The 23911-nt window shown below is 43.7% G+C and overlaps 1 protein-coding gene across 1 annotated transcript in view; it reads right to left on the bottom strand.

The window, feature by feature from the left end:
- The window catches only part of LOC143923602 (sodium- and chloride-dependent neutral and basic amino acid transporter B(0+)-like), a 126301-nt gene that overhangs the window by 39567 nt on the left and 62823 nt on the right, over positions 1-23911 (bottom strand). The window contains exons 7-9 of the mRNA XM_077447431.1: positions 22000-22140; positions 20799-21027; positions 10589-10714 (exon numbers count right to left, since the gene is read on the bottom strand). Coding sequence (XP_077303557.1) covers positions 10589-10714; positions 20799-21027; positions 22000-22140 — 496 coding nt within the window. The remainder of the gene's footprint in view (positions 1-10588; positions 10715-20798; positions 21028-21999; positions 22141-23911) is intronic.

The following is a 23911-nucleotide window of genomic DNA, read 5'->3' as shown; positions in this document are numbered from 1 at the left end:
CCCCCTTTAAGAAGGGGGCCCCCGGATACCGGCCCCCCACCCTATGTGAATGAGTATGGGGTACAATGTACCCCTACCCATTCACCTGTGAAATAAAGTACAAAAAAAAACACAACACAGGGAAAAAATATTTTATTGCACAGCTCCGGGGGTCTTCCGTCTTCGGGGGTCTTCTCGCCGGACTCCTCCGCTATCTGTGTGTAGCTCTTTTACTAGCGGAGGAGTCCGGCTTTCTTCCTCCCCGCCGCCGGCCTCTTCTCCCGACTTCGGGGGTCTTGTCCCCCTCTTCGGTTCTTCTGCCGGGCCACCGCGCCTTCTTGTAGCTCTTTTACAGGCGGTGGCCCGGTCTTCTGTCGTCGCCGCCGCCGCCGCCGCCGCCGCCGCCTTCCGTTCTTGTTCTTCTTCTTGTTCTTCTTCTTCTTCTTCTCCTGGAGATGTTGACTCGACGAGCTCTCCGGCCGGAATGCCAGAGCCGCGCTGTGCGGTCACTTATATAGTGACAATGGGGCGGTGTCACATGGTATATGTCACATGGGTTGGTCACATGGTGACCCCGCCCCCTTACGATGTCATAGTCCCCATGTGACATCAACCCATGTGACCAACCCATGTGACATATACCATGTGACACCGCCCCATTGTCACTATATAAGTGACCGCACAGCGCGGCTCTGGCATTCCGGCCGGAGAGCTCGTCGAGTCAACATCTCCAGGAGAAGAAGAAGAAGAAGAACAAGAACAAGAAGAAGAACAAGAACGGAAGGCGGCGGCGACGACAGCGGCGACAGCGGCGACAGAAGACCGGGCCACCGCCTGTAAAAGAGCTACAAGAAGGCGCGGTGGCCCGGCAGAAGAACCGAAGGCGGCGACAGAACGGAAGGCAGCGGCGACAGAAGACCGGGCCACTGCCTGCAAAAGAGCTACAAGAAGGCGCGGTGGCCCGGCAGAAGAACCGAAGAGGGGGACAAGACCCCCGAAGTCGGGAGAAGAGGCCGGCGGCGGGGAGGAAGAAAGCCGGACTCCTCCGCTAGTAAAAGAGCTACACACAGATAGCGGAGGAGTCCGGCGAGAAGACCCCCGAAGACGGAAGACCCCCGGAGCTGTGCAATAAAATATTTTTTCCCTGTGTTGTGTTTTTTTTTGTACTTTATTTCACAGGTGAATGGGTAGGGGTACATTGTACCCCATACTCATTCACATAGGGTGGGGGGCCGGTATCCGGGGGCCCCCTTCTTAAAGGGGGCTCCCGGATTCCGATAAGCCCCCCGCCCGCAGACCCCGACAACCAACGGCCAGGGTTGTCGGGAAGAGGCCCTTGTCCTCATCAACATGGGGACAAGGTGCTTTGGGGTGGGGGGGCCGCGCGGCCCCCCCTTCCCCAAGGCACCCCCAATGTTGAGGGCACGCGGCCTGGTACGGCTCAGGAGGGGGGGCGCGCTCGCTCGCCCCCCTTTCCTGGCCGGCCGGGTAGCGTGCTCGGACAAGGGTCTGGTGTGGACTTTGGGGGAACCCCCACGCCGATTTTTTTCGGCGTTGGGGTTCCCCTTTAAGCCCATTCCAGGCGGCGGAGCCCGCGACGTCTCCTTCGCGGGCCCCGCCTACCTGTACACGCGCTCGAAATGGGCGGATTTGCCTCCTCCTTACGTGGGCGAGTCCGTTCATTTCAAAAGTTGAGCGAACTGTTTGCCCAACATTGTTCGTCAAACAGTCCGCTCGTGTGTGGGCAAGTCCGCTCATGCAAATTTTGAGCGGACTGTTTGCCGAAACTGTTTGACGAACAAGGTTGGGCAAACAGTCCGCGCGTGTGTACGCGGCCTAACTCAAAACATGTAACCAGTAAAAAAAATTGAATTTTTGCTATATAGATGCTATGTGTTAGAAATATCTTATAAATAGACAACTTTGTGTAAAAAAAGATTTTAATTTTCTTTCCATGTTTTCTGAAGACTTGTGTAAAAAAATTAACCGCTCAAAAGACTCATAATGCTTCATAGAATATACTTTGGGGTGTTTGTTTTCCAAAATGGGGTCATTTCGTGGGTAATTCCATTATCCTGGTGCTCCAGGGCCTTCACAAATGTAATGGGTCGTTAGGAAATTAGAGGTGTCATTTATGCTCCTAGAACACCTGACGGCGCTCCCTGCATGTTGGGACTTTGTATGTGGACACGCTGTGTAAAAGTCACACACATGTGGTATCGCCATACTCAGGATGAGCAGCAGAATGTATTTTGGGGTGTAATTTTTGCTATGTACATGCTTTGAGTTAGAAATATCTTATAAACTGACCACTTTGTGAAAAAAAAAAATGTTTTCATTTTCTTTGCACGTTTTCCGTCATACTCGGGAAGAGTTGCAGAATGTATTTTGGCGTGTAATTGGAAGTATGCATATGCTGTGTATGAGAAATAACTTGTTATTATGACAATTTTGTAAAAAAAAAAAAAAAAACATTCTTCTTTTTCCCAAGAATTGTGGGAAAAAAAATACAACTTCAAAAAACTCACCATGCCTCTTAGTAAATACCTTGGACTGTCTACTTTTCAAAAAGGGGTCATTTGGGGGGTATTTGTATTTTCCTGACATTTCAGAGCCTCAAGAAATGAGATAGGCCGTCAGTGCATCAGGTGTGATCAGATGTGATCAATTTTCAATGATTTGCACCATAGCATGTAGACTCTATAACTTTCAAAGAGACTAAATAATATCCACTAATTTGGTTTATTTTTACCAAAGAGATGTAGCCGTATAAATTTTGGCCCAAATTATATGAACAAAAATGACTGAATGAATTTGCAAAATGTTATCATAGAAACTAAAAAAAAGTGTTTTTTTTTCAAAATTTTCGCTCTTTTTTCACTTATGAAGCAAGAAAAAAAAAACCCTGTGGTGATTAAATACCACCAAAAGAAAGCTCTATTTTTATGAAAAAAATGATAAAAAGTTTGTTTGGGTACAGTGTTGCATGAGTAACTGACATTCAAAGTGTGAGAGCGCTGAAAGCTAAAAATTGGTCTGGTAAGGAAGCTGTATAAATGCCCTGTATTGAAGTGGTTAAATGTGTTATTCAATCCTGATATACCGGATAGTCTATCCTATACCCGAATGCTTCCTTGGACACAAGCTGTAATCTTCCAGCTCCTAAACCTTGTACACCCACTCGCCCATACACTCCTGCCTTATGATGAACTTCAGCGGAAACATCAGATTCCTAAACAACTATTTTACTCCTATCTTCGAATAAAACACTATTTCCACTCCAAATCTCTCACACTCACCCTAGATAAGCCCACTCCTTTTGAACTCCTTTGTTCTCATTGCTCATACCAAACCCACCTTATTTCAGACATCTATCGATACTTACATGAAGCCTCTTCACTCACTGACATATACCACTCCTACATGGAAAAATTGTCCCGGATTGTCAAGAGACCTATATCTGGCAAAAGATATGGGAAACTGCCTCCAAATCTTCATAATGCATGGAGCTAAGGGAGACAACCTATAAAATACTGCTGTTCTGGTACAGAACCCCAGAGATCTTGCACATATATGATCCTAAGTAGGGATGAGCTTCGAGTTCGAGTCGACTCATGTTCGACTCGAACATTGCCTGTTCGCCTGTTCAGCGAACAGTGAACAATTTGGGCTGTTCGCAGCAAATTCGAAAAGCCGTAACACCCTATACAAGTCTATGGGAGAAATCTAAAGTGCTCATTTTAAAGGGTAATATGCAAGTTACTGTCCTAAAAAGTGTTTGGGGACCTGGGTCCTGCCCCAGGGGACATGGATCAATGCAAAAAAAAGTTTTAAAAACGGCCGTTTTTTCAGGAGAAGTGATTTTAATAATGATTAAAGTGAAACAATAAAAGTGTAATATTCCTTTAAATTTCGTAGCTGGGGGGTATCTATAGTATGCCTGTGAAGGGGCGCATGTTTCTGGTGCTTAGAACTGTCCCTGCACAAAGTATCATTTGTGCAGGAAAAAAAGTCTTTTAAAATCACTTGCGGCTAAATTGGCGGCTCCCCGTAATACAGAGAACACTCAATGAGAGTTCTCTGTATTAGCCGACAATTCATTCATTCATTGATAAAAAAAAAAAAAAAAAAGCGTGGAGGTTCCCCTAAATTCAATTACCAGGCCCTTCAGGTCTGACATGGATATTAAGGGGAACCCCGTGTCAAATTTTTTAAAATTTTTTACGTGGGGGTCCCCCTAAATATCCATACCAGACCCTTCAGGTCTGATATGGATATTAAGGGGAACCCGCATCAAATTAAAAAAAAAATTGACGTGGGGGTCCCCCTAAAAATCCATACCAGACCCTTTATCCGAGCATGCAACCTGGCAGGCCGCAGGAAAAGAGGGGGGGACGAGAGAGCGGCCCACCCTCCCTCCTGAACCGTACCAGGCCACATACCCTCAACATTGGGAGGATGCTTTGGGGGTCTGTGACCCCTCAAAGCACCTTGTCCCCATGTTGATGAGGACAAGGGCCTCATCCTCACAACCCTGACCGATGGTTGTGAGGGTCTGCGGGCGGGGGGCTTATCAGAATCCGGAAGCCCCCTTTAACAAGGGGACCCCCAGATCCCGGCCCCCCCCTGTTTGAAATGGTAAGGGGACTGAGAGATCCCCCGTCGCTGGATATGATCATCCATCGCTGGACCCCGGAGATCCGTCGCTGGATAGCAAGAGTGGATTAGCACCGCTGGAATCTTTTTTTTATTTTTTTCATTTTTAATAAAGGAATTTTTCAAAAGTGTGTTTGTCTTATTTAACCATTTTTACACTTTCTTTGTGAAATGGTAGGGGTACTTTTCTACCCCCTTACCATTTCAAACAGGGGGGGCCGGGATCTGGGGGTCCCCTTGTTAATGGGGGCTTCCAGATTCTGATAAGCCCCCCGCCCACAGACCCTCACAACCACCGGCCAGGGTTGTGAGGATGAGGCCCTTGTCCTCATCAACATGGGGACAAGGTGCTTTGAGGGGTCACAGACCCCCAAAGCATCCTCCCAATGTTGAGGGTATGTGGCCTGGTACGGTTCAGGAGGGAGGGGGGCCGCTCTCTCGTCCCCCCCTCTTTTCCTGCGGCCTGCCAGGTTGCGTGCTCGGATAAAGGGTCTGGTATGGATTTTTAGGGGGACCCCCACGTAAAAAAATTTTTAAATTTGACACGGGGTTCCCCTTAATATCCATGTCAGACCTGAAGGGCCTGGTAATTGAATTTAGGGGAACCCCCACGCTTTTTTTTTTTATCAATGAATCAATGAATTGTCGGCTTTTTAGGACAGTAACTTGCATATTACCCTTTAAAATGAGCACTTTAGATTGTGAACGTTCGAGTCCCATAGACTTTAATAGGGTTCTAAAGATCACACGAAGTTTAGGTCTGTTCGCAGGTTCTGGTGCGAACCGAACAGGGGGGGTGTTCGGCTCATCCCTAATCCTAAGGTTCCCCGGATGTGCTGGAGATGCTGGGAGGACACTGGATCCTATTTCCATATATTTTGGGAATGTCCCACTATTCAACTCTTTTGGTCCTCTATTCACACTCACTTACAAAACCTTTTTGAAATTGATTTCCCTTTAGACCCGATTTAATTTCTTCTAGGCCTCTTGTTTACTGGTGTCTCCAAGCATACTTAAAAACTGGCTAGTTTTATTCTTTTGGCTGCAAAACAGGCTATACCCTCGAGATGTCTCCCTCTCCACCCACCCTTTTACAGGTATTACAAATATTGGAACAGGTCTGCAGAAAGAAACACCTTACAGGAACTGTTCATGACACACTTCCTCAATTTTTTAAGGTTTGAGACCCGTGGGATCACTCAGAGCTTAGTCCTGATGGTACTCTATTGTCTCCCAGCATTACAACCCCGTCTTAAAAGTATAAATGAATTGCTTTCACTTTTCAACTCCGCTAACATACCCTTTTAAGGTTTCCATGGTGCCCCTCTCTCCCCCTCCCTCTCTAGGTGGGACTCCTATGGGGTGCCTTTGTCTGGTATAGGCACTCCTGAGACCCCACTAAGCCTAGACCTGGTGAGTAACAAGTCTTATTTTGTGAAATGTTATTTTGTCTATGCTGCCCTCTCCCTAGGTCTCCTTCCCTCCCTACCTTATCTTCCCCTTCTAACCCATGCATTTTCCATATCATACTCTTGTTAAATTGGTAGCATTGTAAACCTACCCTTAAGACTCAGATCTATGTTATGTGCTTCATAAACTGTTTGTCTGTATCACGTTATGATAAATGTTTGACGTTTCCTTTCCTTTTTGTAATCTGATATCTTTCAATAAAAATACAATTAAAAAAAAAAGAAAACTGGCTAAAATACCGTATTCAGAGAGTAGTGGGTAATAATTCTTACTCTGAATGATCTAGGGTTATTAGTGGTGTGCCCCATAAATTATATTGGGTCTGGGATTAAAAGTACGATTTCACTCTTTGCAGATGACACCAAGCTATGCAGTGGAATAACATCTTTACAGGATGTCTCCAACTAACAAGCTTATAATATAATAAATAACTATAAATAATGATAACAAATAATAATAAAAAATTATTCAATAATGTAATCAAATCCAAAAACACTGAAATTTGCTCATTTGCAGAATTGTCGCTGTCATTAGATTTAGTGTTTGATGACGGATCTCCCCACAAATCACTATCGCTCAATTGTGCAAGTGATTCTAATTTATTATTGCTGGTTTCTAGCTGGTCTAAAATCACTTTTAACATAAAGGGACACTTTTTGGTTGCTATGGACAATCTCCAAATTCCAGGCAGAAAAAAAACAGTATTTATAATATAAAAGTGCATGCAGGGCACTGGACAGACCACTAGGGACAAAGGGGATGTGTATTTTTTTTATACAGTACTGTAATCTGTAAGATTACAGTACTGTATGTGTATTGTGTATTTTTTACTTTTTTGAATTTGGCGCCGATCTCCGCTCCCATGCGTCGTAACGTCGCAGGGAACGGAGATCAGCGGCACTCGGGCACTGTGTGAATCGAGCAGAGCACGGCTCGCACACACAGCGGGGGGACATCGCTGGATCCAGGGGACAAGGTAAGTAAGTCTCCCTGTATCCTGCAATGCGATCCCGAGTCTGGCTTGGGGTTACCGCTCGTGGTACCGAAATTCCAGCCCGAGCCAGACTCGAGATTACTGCCAGGGAGGTTAATGTTGATAAATCTAAAGTTACGCGCTTGGGGGCTAAGAATATGCAGGCATATAACATACTAGGAGGAGTACATCCCAGGGAGACAGAGGTGGGGAAATGATCTGGGTGTTCTGGTAGATCATAAGCTTAATAATAGCATGTAATGCCAAGCTGCGATTTCCAAAGCAAGCAAAGTCCTTTCTTGTCTTATAAGAGCTATGGACTCCAGAGAGAATGCGATATAATTTCGCCCCTGTACAAATCACCAGTAATACCTAATTTGGAACATGCAGTTTAGTTTTGGGCACCAAATCACAAAAAGGATATTGGGGAACTAAAGAAAAGCAACCAAACTGATAAGCGACATGGAGGAGATTAGCTGAACTGTATGTGTTTTCTATTGAGAAGAGGAGATTAGGAGGGATATGATCAACATTAAGGATGAGCCAAACACCCCCCTGTTTGGTTCGCACCAGAACCTGTGAACAGACCTAAACTTCGTGTGAACTTTAGAACCCTATTAAAGTCTATGGGACTCGAACGTTCAAAATCTAAAGTGCTAATTTTAAAGGCTAATATGCAAGTTACTGTCCTAAAAAGTGTTTGGGGACCGGGGTCCTGCCCCAGGGGACATGGATCAATGTAAAAAAAAGTTTTAAAAAAGGCACTTTTTTCGGGAGCAGTGATTTTAATAAAGATTAAAGTGAAAATAAAAGTGTAATATTCCTTTAAATTTCGTACCTGGGGGGTGTCTATAGTATGCCTGTGAAGGGGCGCATGTTTCCCGTGCTTAGAACTGTCCCTGCACAAAGTGTAATTTCTGCAGGAAAAAAAGTCTTTTAAAATCACTCGCGGCTATAATGAATTGAATTGTCGGCTCCCCAATGTTGAGGGCATGTGGCCTGGTACGCTCTCTCGTCCCCCTCCTCTTTTCCTGTGGCCTGCCAGGTTGCGTGCTCAGATAAAGGGTCTAGTATGGATTTTTAGGGGGACCCCCACGTCAATTTTTTTTTTTTTGACGTGGGGTTCCCCTTAATATCCATACCAGACCTGAAGGGCCTGGTAATTGAATTTGGGGGAGCCCCCACGCTTTTTTTTTTTTATCAATGATTTTCAATGAGTGTTCTCTGTATTATTATATTATTATAATGTATATAATTCATTATAGCCGCGAGTGATTTTAAAAGACTTTTTTTCCTGCAGAAATGACACTTTGTGTAGGGACAGTTCTAAGCATGGGAAACATGCGCCCCTTCACAGGCATACTATAGACACCCCCAGGTACAAAATTTAAAGGAATATTACACTTTTATTGTTTCACTTTAATCATTATTAAAATCACTGCCCCCGAAAAAACTTCCCTTTTTAAAACCATCCATGTCCCCTGGGGCAGGACCCAGGTCCCCAAACACTTTTTAGGACAATAACTTGCATATTAGCCTTTAAAATTAGCACTTTAGATTTCTCCCAGGGTGTTGCCGCTTTTTCGAATTTGCCACGAACACCCCAAATTGTTCACTGTTCGCCGAACAGGCGAACAGGCAATGTTCGAGTTGATCATGAGTTTGACTCGAACTCAAAGCTCATCCCTAATCAACATACATAAGTGCTCCATATGATGATGATGTTGAGTTATTCACAGAGGACAAGGGGGCACTCTTACGTTTGGAGGAAAATAAATGTAATCTCCAAATACGGAAAGGTTTCTTCACAGTAAGCACTGTGAAAATGCGGAATAGACTTATATAACTGGATCCTAATATTTATCCGTAAATCTGTGCCAGAGAATATCCGATTGCCTCGGGGGGGGGTGATCAAAAAGGATTTTTTTCCTCTGCTGGAGCAAAATGGATCATGCTTTGCTGTTTTTTTTTTTTTGCCTTCCTCTGGATCAACTGTGGGTATAGGATTGTGTGTATGGTACTTCCCCTTTTATTGATTGAACTGGATGGACTTATGTATTTTTTCAGCAAGACTAACCATGTACCTGTTGGGGAACCAGGAAGGTATTTTTTCCTCCACTGGAGCAAATTGGATCATGTTTTATTGGGGTATTTTCCCCTCCCTGGATCAACCGTTTAATAGATGGACTTATGTATTTTTTCAGCCAGACTAACTATGTATCTATGTATCTGTTGGGGGATCAGGAATGATTTTCTTTTCCCCACTGGAGCAAATTGAATCATGTTTTGTTGGGGAGTTTTTTGCCTTCCTCTTGATCAACTGTGGGTATAGGATAGTGTATATGGAGGCTTTCTATTTGTGTGTGTGTTTTCTGTGTTGGGTGAACTGCATAGATTTGTATCTTTTTTTCATCCAGATTAACTATGTAAATATGTTTTTGAAATAAAAAGAAGTGTAAGTACCTAAATTTGACTTGGTGTCAGCCTCTCGCATTCTCTTTACAGCAGAGCTCAGAGAAGGGGAGGGAGAAGCAGCACAAAGAATCAAATAGTCATGCTGCAGTGCAAGGAATATACTGATAGGAGTATGCAGTGTGACAGAGAAGAGATGAGCTCATCAATGCTTTGCTTCTCCTTTAACTACCCAGTCACATGGTGTGGTGGGAAGATGAACTGTAAGTAAAAGTGAAATTGCAACAGAAAAAGATCATATGCTATCACATACCAGGTAGGACTGTGTTTTGAGCTGTGTAAAACCCAGAACTCAAATGACAGAACTACAAATCTATTGACAGGTAAAACAGCTCTTGTATATGTATTTTATCTATGTGTTTAGCTGTTTGCCTGGAGATCAGCTTTAAAGTGGTTGTATACTAATTTTTTTTACTTTTACCTACAGGAAAGCCTATAATAAGGCTTACCTGTAGGTAAAAAAAATCTCCTAAACCTGTAGGGTTTAGGAGATATTCCCTTCGGTATGCGCCGCTGACTGCAGCGGCGCATGCACACAAGGGGATTCTCGGGCTGAAAGTCCGGCAGTGGCCGGACTCGGCTGGGATAAAATCTCCCGCGCGCATGCGCGGGAGTGACGATGTCGCGGCTCCGGCCACTTACAGCGCTGGAGCCGCGATACCCGGAAGAAACGCTGAGGGAGCATGTCAGCTCCCTCGGCTTGGATCGGGCCAGATGTCTGGGCCTCGTTCTAAGGTATTTCATAATGAGCTAGTATGCGGTGCATACTAGCTCATTATGCCTTTTGCTTTGCAGGTGGTAAAAAAAATAAAAAATTTGCGAGTTTACTACCGCTTTAAGGCATTATTTTATGTTAACCACCTAGGGAGCACTTTAATATTAGGGACACATCCAACAAAATGATAGTCGGAGAAGCTGCAGAACTTATTGTTCTGCCTTGAGTTCCAAATCAAAAAATAACAGTTATGGCAACTAATGTACACCAAAGAAATATATTTCTATTTTTTACTGTTTTAATCATTTCAAACCCATTCTTACCAATCATTGCAAACTGTGAGTCCAGTCCCAATGTAAGTAGCATGAAGAAGAACAGGAATGACCAAAGTGGAGAAATCGGCAGCTGACTTAAAGCTTCGGGATAAGCAATAAATGCCAAACCAAAACCTAAATTATAATACAAAGAGAAGTAAACTTAGTGCATGTTATAATAATGCAGAGGTTGAATAACATGTGACTAGATACTATGGGGTGGATATACTAAAGGCAAATAGACTGTGCACTTTCTAAGTGCAGTTGCACTCATTTTCCTTAGTACATGTAATGTGGTAAAGCTTTACTTTGTAAAGAATACCCAATCAGGTGCAAGAAAAAAAAAAAAAAACATTTTTGCTTGCACGTGATTGGATGATGGAATTCAGCAGAGCTTTACCACATTTAGTAAACTCTGGGGAAAACGAGTGCAACTGTGCTTGCAAAGTGCATAGTCTATTTGTCTTTAATAAATCCACCCCAGTGCATCTACATATGAAATAAAAATGGCAGAGGGCTAGTTCACACCAAATAAATTGTCATATAATTTGCAGAATATTTCAGAGTAAACAAAAGGCTTGGGGCGGGAAAAAACATTATTGAAAGATTCAATTGATTCTCTTCATTGCAGTGTGTTAGCAAACTATCTGTAGGTTACATTTTGGGTGCATTGACCTGTAGTTTGCTATTCAAGTCAATGTAAATGCAGTCTCTCAAAACTTCCTTTAAAGTGGAACTGTAATGAAAAAAATGCATACAGGATTTTTAATGCAGACGAGATATATTGGGGTTGGTTTACTAAAGGCAAACAGACTGTGCAGTTGCTCCACAGCTTGGTAAATGAGGGGAAGCTCTGCTGACTTCCATCATCCAATCATGTGTAACAATTCTGTTTTTTTTTACCCTTGCATGCAGTTGGGTATTCTTTTAAGGCTTACCTTATTTACTAAGCTCTGGAGCAACTGCGCTTGCAAATTCCCCCTTCATAGCTGTCACTGGAACAGGTGTCCCCATGGAAGATTAAGTCTAACCTCTTGCACTAATACCAAAATAATTGCATTTCCTGCTATTTTTGTCTCTGAAAATGGCAGCCAGTACAAACGGAGAATTAATATCTTCAGCAAGGATACTGACAGCAATAAGGGCCTGTCTGGGATATTAACTTTTTCCTGCTTTATTCAAAATGGAAAAAATGTTTTGAATTTTTATACACTTAAAAGTAAATTTAAAGAATAAATTCACCTTTTGAGAACATGTTACATATTCCACCCATTTTTAGGGTAAAACATGTAACATGTTTCCAATGCCACAGCCGCTGCCCGACCCCCTGCTGTTACAGCAGTGTGGGGAGAAGTTCCCCGGACTAGCTGTCAGTTTTTGAAATCAGAGCACCATATGGCCACGTCATTCATTCACAGAGTTCCGTGAATGAAGGAACTACAAGTACTGACACTCTTTGCGGATGTTGGCTTGTAGTTCGCAGTGAAATACCACAGCGATGTGGAGTACAGTGGTAGTTCATTGATTCTTCCTGTCAGTGTATCTGCTTGCCCATACAGGAACACAAATACACTGACAGGTCTGCAGGAGATCTGCTGATTGCTGGTGCAATGCTTTACAGGCTTACTAAAAATGTGCATTTAATATTTTTCTTTTAAAAACTGAACTTACCCTTTAAAACCAGAGGATGCTGTGTGTTTTTACTGTAGAACAAACAGTGTTATCTTCCAGGAAGTGGAAAAATGACTGATCTACTAGCAAAATCAACAGTTAATAAAGCTACTGTATGTTACGGGGGGTCAAAAAACAAAAAACTGCTGTGTCAATGTTAGTCATAGACTGCATCCTATATGTATTTTTTTGTTTATAGTTCCACTTTAAAGCAGTAATAAACTCTTATTATAAACTTGTACTTATGAAAAAGCCTTTAATAAGTCTCACCTATAGGCACCTTGACTATCTTCCAAGCTTGCGCCGTTTAGAAGATATTAACGTTGCGGCTGCAGTTTATGACATCACATAAAAGCTCTCCATTCAGAGCACACTGAGTGTGCCCTGAATGCAGAGATTAAAGTGGTTGTAAACCCTTACAGACCACTTTGACCTACAGGTAAGCCTAGATTAAGGCTTACCTGTAGGTCCAAGAAATATCTCCTAAACCTACACGGTTTAGGAGATATTTGCAAAAAGACATGCACTGCTGTCTATGGCGCATGTGCCATAGACAGCGGCATGCAGGCGCACTGAGCATGCCGCTGCTATCGGCGATATGCCATTAGAGGCGGCACCCATGCACATGCGGCTCCGGCCAATCACAGGGCCCGGAGCCACAATGCCCAGAAAGAATATGGACGCTCCGTGGAAGAGGGGACATCGGTGACATTACTGGCTCCTGTGTCAGGTGAGTGACACATAATGCATAGTAGCCCATTATGCTTTACCTTTGCGGGGAAACAAAGAGGAAGTAAACCCATCAGGGTTTAATACCTCTTTAATGTGCCATGATCATGACCCCCTTGTACATGCCTGGGAGTGACGAAATCATGGCCCTGTCATTGACATGACTGGAGAGTACAAAAACAAACCTTCATTCATCTGTGTATCTATAGGCATTTTAAAAAATGTCCAAATTCATAACACAGGCAGCCTTTTTCTATAAGAACAGATCTTGGCAGTCTGTAAACCCTCTAAAGTAGACATACAGCAGATGTTTGTAAGCTGTGAGAAACCAACTAAGGGTCACACCAAACTGCATATACAGACACACCCCAAAGAATCAAAAATGCATGTACATTGATGTGCATTTAAAATGCATTTTAATGTATATTGTGGTGTTTTTATGCATGTTGGTATGCATTTTCATGTCATTCATGTCAAATGACAGGTGCTGTTTTAGGGATTTCAGTCTGGGATGACACGTTATGATGGACAAAGGGACCTTGGTCCAGCCTGGAGTGAAGGATATTCATCTACAGGTGGGGGGTCCTCGCTCAAAAATTGGTAAGTGAGTCAATGTCCCTGACCCCAACTTTTATATTTAAACAGCCCCGCCTGGCCAATTAAAATAATAGGGCCTGGCTGTAGCACCATTATCCCAGGAGGACATCGCATGATGTCCTTCCACTTGTGCGTATGTGTGCAGTCTGTCAACCGCTGTGTCCACCAGACACAGCAGAAGCCAGATCATTGTTCCGGATTGGTCTTTGTACCATGCGATTGTTGTGACCACACAATGGTTTTCATTCATAGCCATTCACTGTGAACGGAAGCCAGATCATTGTACCGGATTGGTCTTTGTACCATGCAATTGCTGTGACCACACAATGGATTTCATTCATAGACATTCATTGTGTACTATTGGGATCTCTGTGATTGGTCACAGTGATCACATGGTCCAGAGACCAGTTACAGCAGACCTTTACCATGTGATAGCTGTGGCCGACCACAGCTATCACAATAGTACACAATGGCACATGAATGGATGCCATTCATAACAATTATTGGATATTATAGTGATCAGATCATCACTGTAATAAGCAATCATAGTGACAAAAAAATCCCGATCACCTTCCCAGAGCAATACAGTGTCACTATGGGGACACTGTACTGCTCTGGTCACAGTATGTAAAAAAAATAAAAAAATTGGATTGGTCTATGTTGCAGGAGGAACCTTTTGTAAAAAGCTTATTTTCGGAATGGTAGCGGGTGATGTCACTTCCTGTCCAGAACAAAAGTCGGCCATATTGATACTCCTGTGATGGTTCATTGAGTCTGATGTTACATACACCTATGTGAGTGACTTTTATTATGCTTTTAACCTATTAATAAACATACTGCACTATGGAAGCACCTGTTGTATGTCTTTTGGCTAAACACTTGGTATTATCGGGAGATTGAGGGGACTTAGCTCATCCGTGGCTAAGCTGAGTGGCCAACATTGGAGTTTGATTAGTAAAATGTCTACTGACCCTTGGGGATCTGTAAGCATGCATGCTGACAGGTGGAGGATCGCAGTCACTTTGTGTGTTGTATGGAGCACGGCTGTTGGATATGAAGTAATATTATCTACATATTGGACTTTTATGAATGGACACTATTAAATATTTAGTTGTATTTATTGTTTGATGAGAAGAATTTGTACTATTTCACTTTGTGATGTTTTATGGTACTGTATTTTAAGAGTTTTTTTGCCTTGTTTTTTTGACCGCTAAAGGAGGATTTTTATTTTTTGGATATATTTATTCATGCACTGATCACTGTTGCCTATGACTTATTTGTCATTGTTACACTCATCCAAGCACATTTGTGATCTCTGATTGCTGGTTCCCTCAGGGGTTACCACCTCTGTAGGGTGTTCACTGTTATTATTTTAATATTCTTTATAGTAAGCAGCGCAGCATCAATTCATTTGATATTTGTTCTCTAAGGTGGGGAATCACTAATGGGGTGTCTGCAGCAGCTTTTTTCTTTTTTACTTGTTAGTTTTTGAGTTGGCAGCACATGAGTTCTCTTTCTGTTTTCATCTGATTGTACCCAAGTTGATCGATCGATAGCTATAGCCGGTAGCAACAATTACTGTGTGTTCACCTGGCTGGGACAGCTTCCCCTGCCACCCTCCAACCCCTCACTGAGAGAACACAATACCTCCTCGGGAGTCAGTGTTGATGGGGGAATAAAGCACCATCTATGGCTGGCTTTAGGTGGAAATACCCTTTAAGGACTGGTCGGCTGCAAGATACTGCATTCTTGTTTTCAGTTTAAATACACCTTAAAAGATCAAAGTTAGATTGTTGAAAGATGAAACATAATTAGTTGCTATTGGTTGGTCACTGTACAGCATTGTTTTTTACACTACATATTCCTTTACGTTTGTGGTTTATGATTGATCCCTTACAGAGTAAAACATCTGGCATATCTAAAGCACCTTTCCAATGAACAGAGAACCCAGTAAAAAATAAAAATAAAAAAAATCATACATGACCTGAAAATGTGATTGACAAATGCAAAAAACATTTTTCCTTTTTTTTTTCCATTTTTGTTAAAAAAATAATACTTGTAGAATAAAAAAGAATTAGCAATATACATGTATAATTGGGACATGCCCTGATGCAAGTCACACATGTACATTCTTCAGCCAAAACAACTGGGCTTTAATTTTACTAGATTACAAAGCCGAGTGAATTTACTGTAGATTTCTGAAATATCTATTGATTTAGAAAACTGAAAATGTATTATCAAATACTTACCGTAATTTTCTTTTCCTGATGGACACCATGGCAGTCTACGTGTGGGTTAACTCCGCCTCCTCTCCAATGCTATAGGACCCCATTCCCATAAATTTGAGCTCACTACTAGAGACTGTGTTCCGTGACTAACCAACTCTTGACCGATGGGTCCATCAGGAAAGGAAAATTATTGTAAGTATTTGATAATACATTTTCAGTTTTCCTGACAGACTCATTTCCACTGTCAACCGACAGGATTCCTAAACCAAAGTTCACAGAAGATAGAGAAGCAGGTTCTATGCAATAGTGTGACACAGAGGTATTAATAGAGGCCCATGAGGCTGCTTTGCAGATGACATCTGTCACTGCCTCCGGAGGAGCCAAGCCCTTAGCCCTATAAGCCTGCTAAATGGATTAGATGATCTAGGCCGCAATTGTTGTGGCCAAAGCTTGCTTCTTTTTGTTACTCCTGGAGTGCAGGATAAATAGACAGTCAGAACGTCTAAAGGAGGAAGTAACTTGCAGGTATTCCTTCAATATTTCCCCCACGTCCAGAGGGTGAGCTTCTGTGGACCCAGGGGCCCTGAACGTAGGTAGGACAATTTCTTGGTTCTCATGGAGCACTGAAGTAACTTTTGGGTTTGTGCCAAGCATAAGGATCAGGACCACCAGGTCCGGGAAGAAAGTCAGGAATGGTTCTTCATGACCAAGGACCCAATCTCAGAAACCCTTTTGGACCCTGAGATTGCTAATGGATAGAGACAGATCTAGGCCAGATTGGAAGAAGCTGAGGATATCCTGGATTTCTGGATCTCTGAATGATCTGCCTGTAGCAGATGAGAATTCAATAAACTTGCCCCATATTCTCCCCTGGACTTTATTCGCGCTCGCCTTTCTCGAGCTCATGAGGGTGGAAATCACTCTTGACGTGCATCTGAGAGTTTCCAGCCTCTCCCTCTCAAGAACCAGACCATCAGTCACAGCCGGGCAAGGGTGCAGGACTGCCCCCTGAGAAAGAAGGTCTGACCTGAGAGGAAGAGGAACCGGGTCCCGGAATCTGAGCTGGGTCAGGAGGGGAAACCATGGCCTGTTCAGCCAATAAGGCTCTATTTCCACCACCTTGCCCGCTTCCGCTTGGAGTCTCTGTAAAATTCTGAGGATGATCGGGAGTGGGGGAAAAGCATATGCCCTGTTGAAGCTCCACTGATCTGTCAGGGCATCTATACCAAAGGCCTGGCTGCAACGGCCCTTAGAGTAATACTTCCTGATCTTGAATTTGCAGGGGGATGCAAATAGATATGCTTTGGCATTGACTCCCAAGGACAGGATCCACTTGAATGTCTCCACAAGAAGGGACCACTCGTTGTTTTCTAACTGTGTATGAGACAGGAAGTCCGCTTTGACATTCTGAACTCTGGGGATGAAGACCCCTGAGATATTTGCCAGGTTTTTCTGAGCCCAGGGCATGAAGGGCTTGACTTCCCTGAGCAAAGTGGAGCTCCGAGTGTCCCCTTGCCTCATTCATTATAACTGGGGGGTAGAGACCATTGTGCCAAAAATTCTTAGGCACTGCAAGGCCTTTAGGCATGAGGAGCTCAGAGCCCATGAAATTCTCTCTCAAATGACTGGCATCTTCTCCACTGGGAGACAGATGGTGCTTTCAATAGTGTCGAACTGGGCCCCTAAGTATATCAAGCGCTGGACTGGTTCCAGATGGCTTTTCTCCAGGTTTAGGAGCCAGCCAAATTCGAGTAGTGTGGAGATAACCTGCTCTCTGTGGACCAACATCTTCTCCTTGTCTTGGGATAGTAAGAGGAGGTCACCGAGATAGTGGTACAAGCGTTTTGTTCTGATGAGGGCCACCACAGCCAGAAGAACTTTCAAAAGGACTCGGGGTGAGGTTGTCAACCCGAAAGGGAGGCAGGTGAACTGTAGACGTTCTTGCCCGACTCTGAGATATTTGTGGAATTCTTCTGCCACAAGCACGTGGAAATAGGCTTCTTTTAAGTCGATTGAGATTAACCAATTAGCTGGCTGCATGGCTTGTTGGATGGTAGACAGAGTTTCCATTTTCAATCTTTCGTAGTTTAGAAACTTGTTTAGGTAAGTTAGGTCTATCAGGGGGCGCCGTGAACTGTTTTTCTTCTGCACTAGGAAGAGAGGGGAGTATACCCCCTGGAATTCTTTACCTTTTGGGACAGGCACTGTGGCTTCCTGTGCTATCAGTGAATCCACATAGGACAGTAATACCTGCATCTTTTCTTCTGACCGTGGTAGCAGGGTGGAAATAAATCTGGGGGGAGGAGTACTGGTGAAGGACCATGTGGGGCCTGTGGAGACCGTCTTGATGGTCCAGTAGTCTGAGATTGAGGCCACCCAGACTTGCTGGAAGAAAAGCAGATGCGCCCCCAACCGACATGCCTGGGCGGGTCCAATCTCAAAATGACTTAGCCGGCTCACACCCACTGGATATCTGGCTTTTAGCAGACTTTTAGAAGGATGTTTGACCTCTGTCCCAATTCCTTCTAAAATTTTGGCTGGGCCTGTAAGAGCGTGCTTCCCTTGAATGCTCAGTACTGCATCTTCTGCCCTGGGGCCTCTTCTGACCGAACAGATGCCTATCCTGGAGCAGGATGCCTGACCTCCCACCCGTGGCCCTGGCTATGGCACTATCCAGCCTGTTGCCAAACAATGAGGTCCCCTCAAAGGGGAGGTTTGTTTGGATCGGCGAGCCAAGGGCGTAACCATAAGGCCTGCTTAGCCGTGACTGAGGATAGCAGGAAGATAAGGTCGATAGAAGCCTCCCCCCAGAAGGCCGCTGCCAGCTTCAATTCCTGGACTGCCAAGCCCCTGGTCAGTTCTTCTGAAACCCCCCTGAGCACAGAGTCCACGTTCTGTGTCCAGGTCTCCATAGCCTTGGCCATGGCCGCAAGAGCCAAGGTGGGTTTGCAAGCCATACCAGCTAGCCCATAAATTCTCTTCAGGTCTTGGTCTATTCTCCTCTGAAGCCCGTCTTTGAAAGATAGAGCATCCTCTAAGGGAAGAGTGACATGTTTGGCCGGGCACATCAGTGCTGCATCTACGAGGGGAGCATTTTCCAGATGTTGAAGGGGTAAAATCTGGAGGTTTTGCTTGACGTAGAAGTCTTCTTATCTACCTTGCTCCACTCCTCATCACTGATGTCCATTAATTAGGAAAGGAGCAGGAAATTGGAATATTTCTTCCCCAGGTGTTTAAAGAACTTCCTTTGCTTAGCCAGGGGAGTGGAAGGATCTTCCCAATTAAGGGCCTCCTTGACCGCTTTAACTAGCAGAGAAACAAGAGCGAAGTAGAATCCCTGACAAAATTGTCTCCTTGCAACTCGCTGTCCGAAGACCCGGGAGAAGCATCATAAGGCTCAGATGTGCCTGGACCCTTCTGGGCCTTGTCAGCCAGCGAGCCAGATAGAGTGGTGGACTGGCTCCATGTGTGGGTTGTACCCCAATCCTGTAGGTATTGCTGAACCACAAGTTTAACAAGAGACTCCATCTGTTGGTTTTCAGACTATTTTTCCCCAACCGCCTGGCCATAACATGGATCACACAATGATTTTCCCTCCAGGACTCATGTCCTACATCGCCAGCATGCTCTGCGATCAGAGTGGCTGTCATGACGGTGGGTGTGATGTCTGGAGGAGGAATCTCTCCTCTGCTGGTGGGTCCTGGACGGAGAGTCACGTCTGGACTTGGATGATGAGTGGTGATGTTGCGGCCTGGCAAGGTCTCGGGCCACAATTTGGTGGTCTGATCTGGAAGGGTTGGAGGAAAAATAAAAAAGAAGAAATGCGAAGTCTGGGGTTAACGCATTCTTATTCAACCATGAACAATCTCAGCCCCTCCCCCTCGTCTACATATACCTTGTGCATGAGGGCTGGCCGCACTGAGGCGATGACCTTTCCATAGTACCTTGAATGGAACATCAATCCAAAAGAAGGAATCACACAGGCTTGGGCAATACCCAAATAACCTAGGAAAAGCCAGGGAGACAAGCAAGAAGAAATACATTTTTTTTAAACTTATGCCTTTCCCTTTAAGACAATATGATCCCAGCTGAGGCTTACCCTGTCCTGTGTGCTCTTGAGCTCGGGGAAGCTGCCGCTCCCTGCCCACAGGAGTTCCCAAACTGACAGGCTGACAGCTATTTAAACTCCCCGCCGGATGATATCACCGCCTCCCCTTCTTTATGCCTGCGACATAGAGAGCGGCAAAACAGTGTCTGTGCAGCCGCCGGGTGCTCTGCTGAGCTGGACATGTGCGAACCAAGCCTCAATGTCACTGAGGCCTTGCGCAGGCGCTCGTTGTGGCTGCAACCCGGAAATACAGCAGTGTCCTGGAACGCAGGAGGGTTCCAGGCTCCATGAGAGGCTGAAAGGCTAACCAGGGAGAAAGACAGAATGGTGACATGACAGAGGACAACATAACATAAACGGCTGCCATGAAGAAATAAAAACAGCAGACCTTGCCAGCCAGTTTGTATTCACCAGACATTCATCTTGGGCATACATGGGCAGCCTCCCCTCCATCACCAGGTTATCCTGTGCCTGAAAAGCCACTCGCCCACCCATGGCTCGGCCCTGGGCTTGCACCGCATGATGCCGGACTCAGGAGTCAGCCCAACTGGACGTCGTACAGGAAAAATGTGAGTACACGCGATGTAGGTCCATGGAGGAGGACAAAAAAGGAACACAGTCACTAGTGGTGAGCTCATATTTATGGGAATGGGGTCCAATAGCATTGGAGAGGAGCCGGGGTTAACCCATACATAGATTGCCATGGAGTCTGTCAGGAAAACATTTTTTTCTATCTATTCCAAAAAAGCAAAAAGATAATCTATAGATATTAACAAGGGTCAGCTGATTAAAAAAAAGGAACTGCTGCTATTCAGGAATAGGAAAATGCTTTGTGGTACTTACATTTACCACATTTTATACATACAATATTTACACTTGTACATACCTGAATCTACTACTTCAGATACAGATTTTTCAGAAATGTGAGCCATATGTCCCAAAATAGAAAATATGGCAAATCCTGCAAATATACTAGTGCCACAGTTTGTCACGCAAACAATGATGGCATCCCAATAGCAATTGTTGTGGAATTTGTTGTATGAAGACAAAGCAATAAGTCCACCCCAGGCCGTGGAGAGAGAGAAGAAGATTTGGGTGGCAGCATCCTTCCATACCTACAAATTGACAAAACAGAAAAGTAAATAAAATGCATTAATTAAACCTTCTATCCAGAAGGTTTTACTAATAAATTATTGTTTAACAAAAATGTAGGAACTTTGACCATGAAATGATGGTGTGGTGTTGGTATGAGATATAGTGGTTGCAAAGTCTCAATCGTTTAAAAATAATGAAGTGGCAGTTCTGTCTCCCAAAAAATTGAGAGAGAGGAACATAGCAGACTTTTTTTTAAATAAAAAGGGTGGTATGCAGAAGAGCACAGCATGTCGAACACTGAAGAAGTTGGGCTACAGCAGTAGAAAACTAAATAGGTTCCAATCCAATCAGTTCAGAACAGGAACACAACACTATAGGGAACACATGGTAACCAAATCAGGATAAATATACTGTATATTGGAAGGTATTACCTGGACTGGCAGATTTCTATTTTACTTGCAATGGTTGGGACAGAATTTGGTACCCTCAGCATGAATCCATGGATCCATTCTGTTTAGCATTAGCTGCTCAAGCTCCAGTCAGGAAAATAGTAACTCAACAGAAATGTACTATTGATGTTTATGAGTCACAACATGGACAATCTTGTAAGGGAGTCTATTACCCAAGAGGAAGTATACTTATATACCAAGATATACCAAGATAAAGAGAGATTTATAAATTGCAGTAGTTCATATTGATGAATCACAAGACACTGTTGACTGTCCCAATTACAATTGTCTAATGGAAACTGAAGAGTTATTGGTTGTTACAGGTTACTGTACATCAATTCTATGCATACTACCTGTGTATGTGGATTTTGAGTTTACATTTTACATTTTTGCGCATAATCCTGTGAAGCTGAAATACTGATAGTACATACAAGATTAATGTTCTGCTCTTTGATGACAATCTTTATAAATCAATAAATATTCTAAATATGGATACATAAATGTAAGCAATCTATAGAAGACATAAAGGCACAATGGTCCCACCTCTGCCTCCATTAGCTTTGTGATGTTTGATTGTGTTCCAATATAATAGTCAATCCCTTGAATTGCTCCCTCAAGAGTTGCCCCTCGAACCAACAATATGATAAGGACAACATAAGGGAACACTGCAGTAAAGTAAACCACCTGAAATAAAATGGACATTGGTAATTCCTTATTTGGCATCAGGGCATATTTGCAACTTTAAGGCATAGATTACCTTTTATTTCCAAACAATACAACAACCTGAAACTAGATATATACTAGACAGAGAGATAGATAAAGTGCCTTGAAAAGATATTCATACCCCTTGAAATGTTCCAAGTTTTCTTATGTTACAACCAAAAACGTAAATGTATTTTATTGGGATTTTATGTGATCATAACAAAGTGGCACATAATCGTGAAGTGGAAGGAAAATGATAAATGGTTTTCAGATTTTTTTTACAAATACATATGTGAAAACTGTGGCGTGCATTTGTGTTTCAGCCCCCCTGAGTGGATACTTTGTAGAACCACCTTTCACTGCAATTACAGCTGCCAGTCTTTTTGGGATGTCCCTACCAGCTTTGCACTTCTAGAGAATGACAGTGTTGCCCATTCTTCTCTGCAAAATAGCTCAAGATTTTTCAGATTGGATTGAGAGCATCTGTGAACAGCAATTTTCAAGTCTTGCCACAGATTCTCAGTTGGATTTAGGTCTGGACTTTGACTGGGCCATTCAAACACACAATATCCCTTGATCTAAACCATTCCAATATAGCTCTGGCTGTATGTTTAGGGTTGTTGTCCTGCTGGAAGGTGAACTCCCCCCCACAGTCTCAAGAGTTTTGCAGACTCTAATGTTGCGCACACACGACCAGACTTTCCGTCTAAATAAACTCTCATGGTCTTTCCGACGGAGTTCCGCTGAAACGGACTTGCCTACACACGATCACACCAAACTCGTCAGTTTAGAATGTAATGACGTACGACGGGACTAGAAAGTTCAGTAGCCAATAGCTGCCCTTGCATCGTTTTTGGTCTGTCGGAATAGCATACAGACGAACGGTTTTCCCGATAGGAATTGATTCCGTCAGAAAGATTTAAAACATGTTCTATTTCTAGGTCCATCAGAATTTTTGAAAAAAAAAGTCAGATGAAGCCCACATATGATCGGAATATCCAATGAAATGATTCCGTCAGACCTTTTCTGCTGGAAAGAACAATCGTGTGTACACGGCATAACAGGTTTTCTTCTAAGATTGCCCTGTATTTGTTTCCATCCATCTTGCCGTCAACTTTGACCAGATTCCCTGTCCCTGCTGAAAAAAGCATCCCCACAACATGATGCTGTCATCACCATGTTTCAGGGTGGGGATGGCGTGTTCAGGGATGATGTGCAGCGTTAGTTTTCTGCCACACATAGTGTTTTGCTTTTAGGCCAAAAAGTTCAATTTTGGTCTCTTCTGACCAGAGTACCATCGTTCACAAGTTTGCTGTGTCCCCCACATGGCTTCTCAGAAACTGCAAACAGGACTTCTTATGGCTTTCTTTCAACTATGCTTTCTTCTTGCCACTCTTCCATAAAGGTGTGGAGTGCATAACTAATAGTTGTCCTGTGGATGGCTTCTCCCACCTGAGCTGTGGATCTCTGCAGCTCCTCCAGAGTTATCATGGGCCTCTTGGTTGCTTCTCTGATTAATGCTCTCCTTGCCCGGCCTGTCAGTTTAGGTGGATAGCCATGTCTTGGTAGGTTTGCAGTTGTGTCATACTCTTTCCATTTCGGATGATGGATTGAAGAGTGCTCTGTAAGATGTTCAAAGCTTGGGATAATTATTTTTAAACCTAACCCTGCTTTAAGCTTCTTCACAACTTTATCCTTATCTGTCTGGTGTGTACCTTGGCCTTCATGATGCTGTTTGTTCACTAAGGTTCTC

This window comes from Lithobates pipiens, unplaced genomic scaffold, assembly GCF_037356315.1.
Source record: "Lithobates pipiens isolate NorthernLeopardFrog02 unplaced genomic scaffold, aLitPip1_a1.2 Scaffold_1, whole genome shotgun sequence".
In the NCBI taxonomy this organism is placed as follows: Eukaryota; Metazoa; Chordata; class Amphibia; order Anura; family Ranidae; genus Lithobates; species Lithobates pipiens.
The sequence above is the reverse complement of the archived record's forward strand: the minus strand, read 5'-3'. Positions and strand labels throughout refer to the sequence as shown.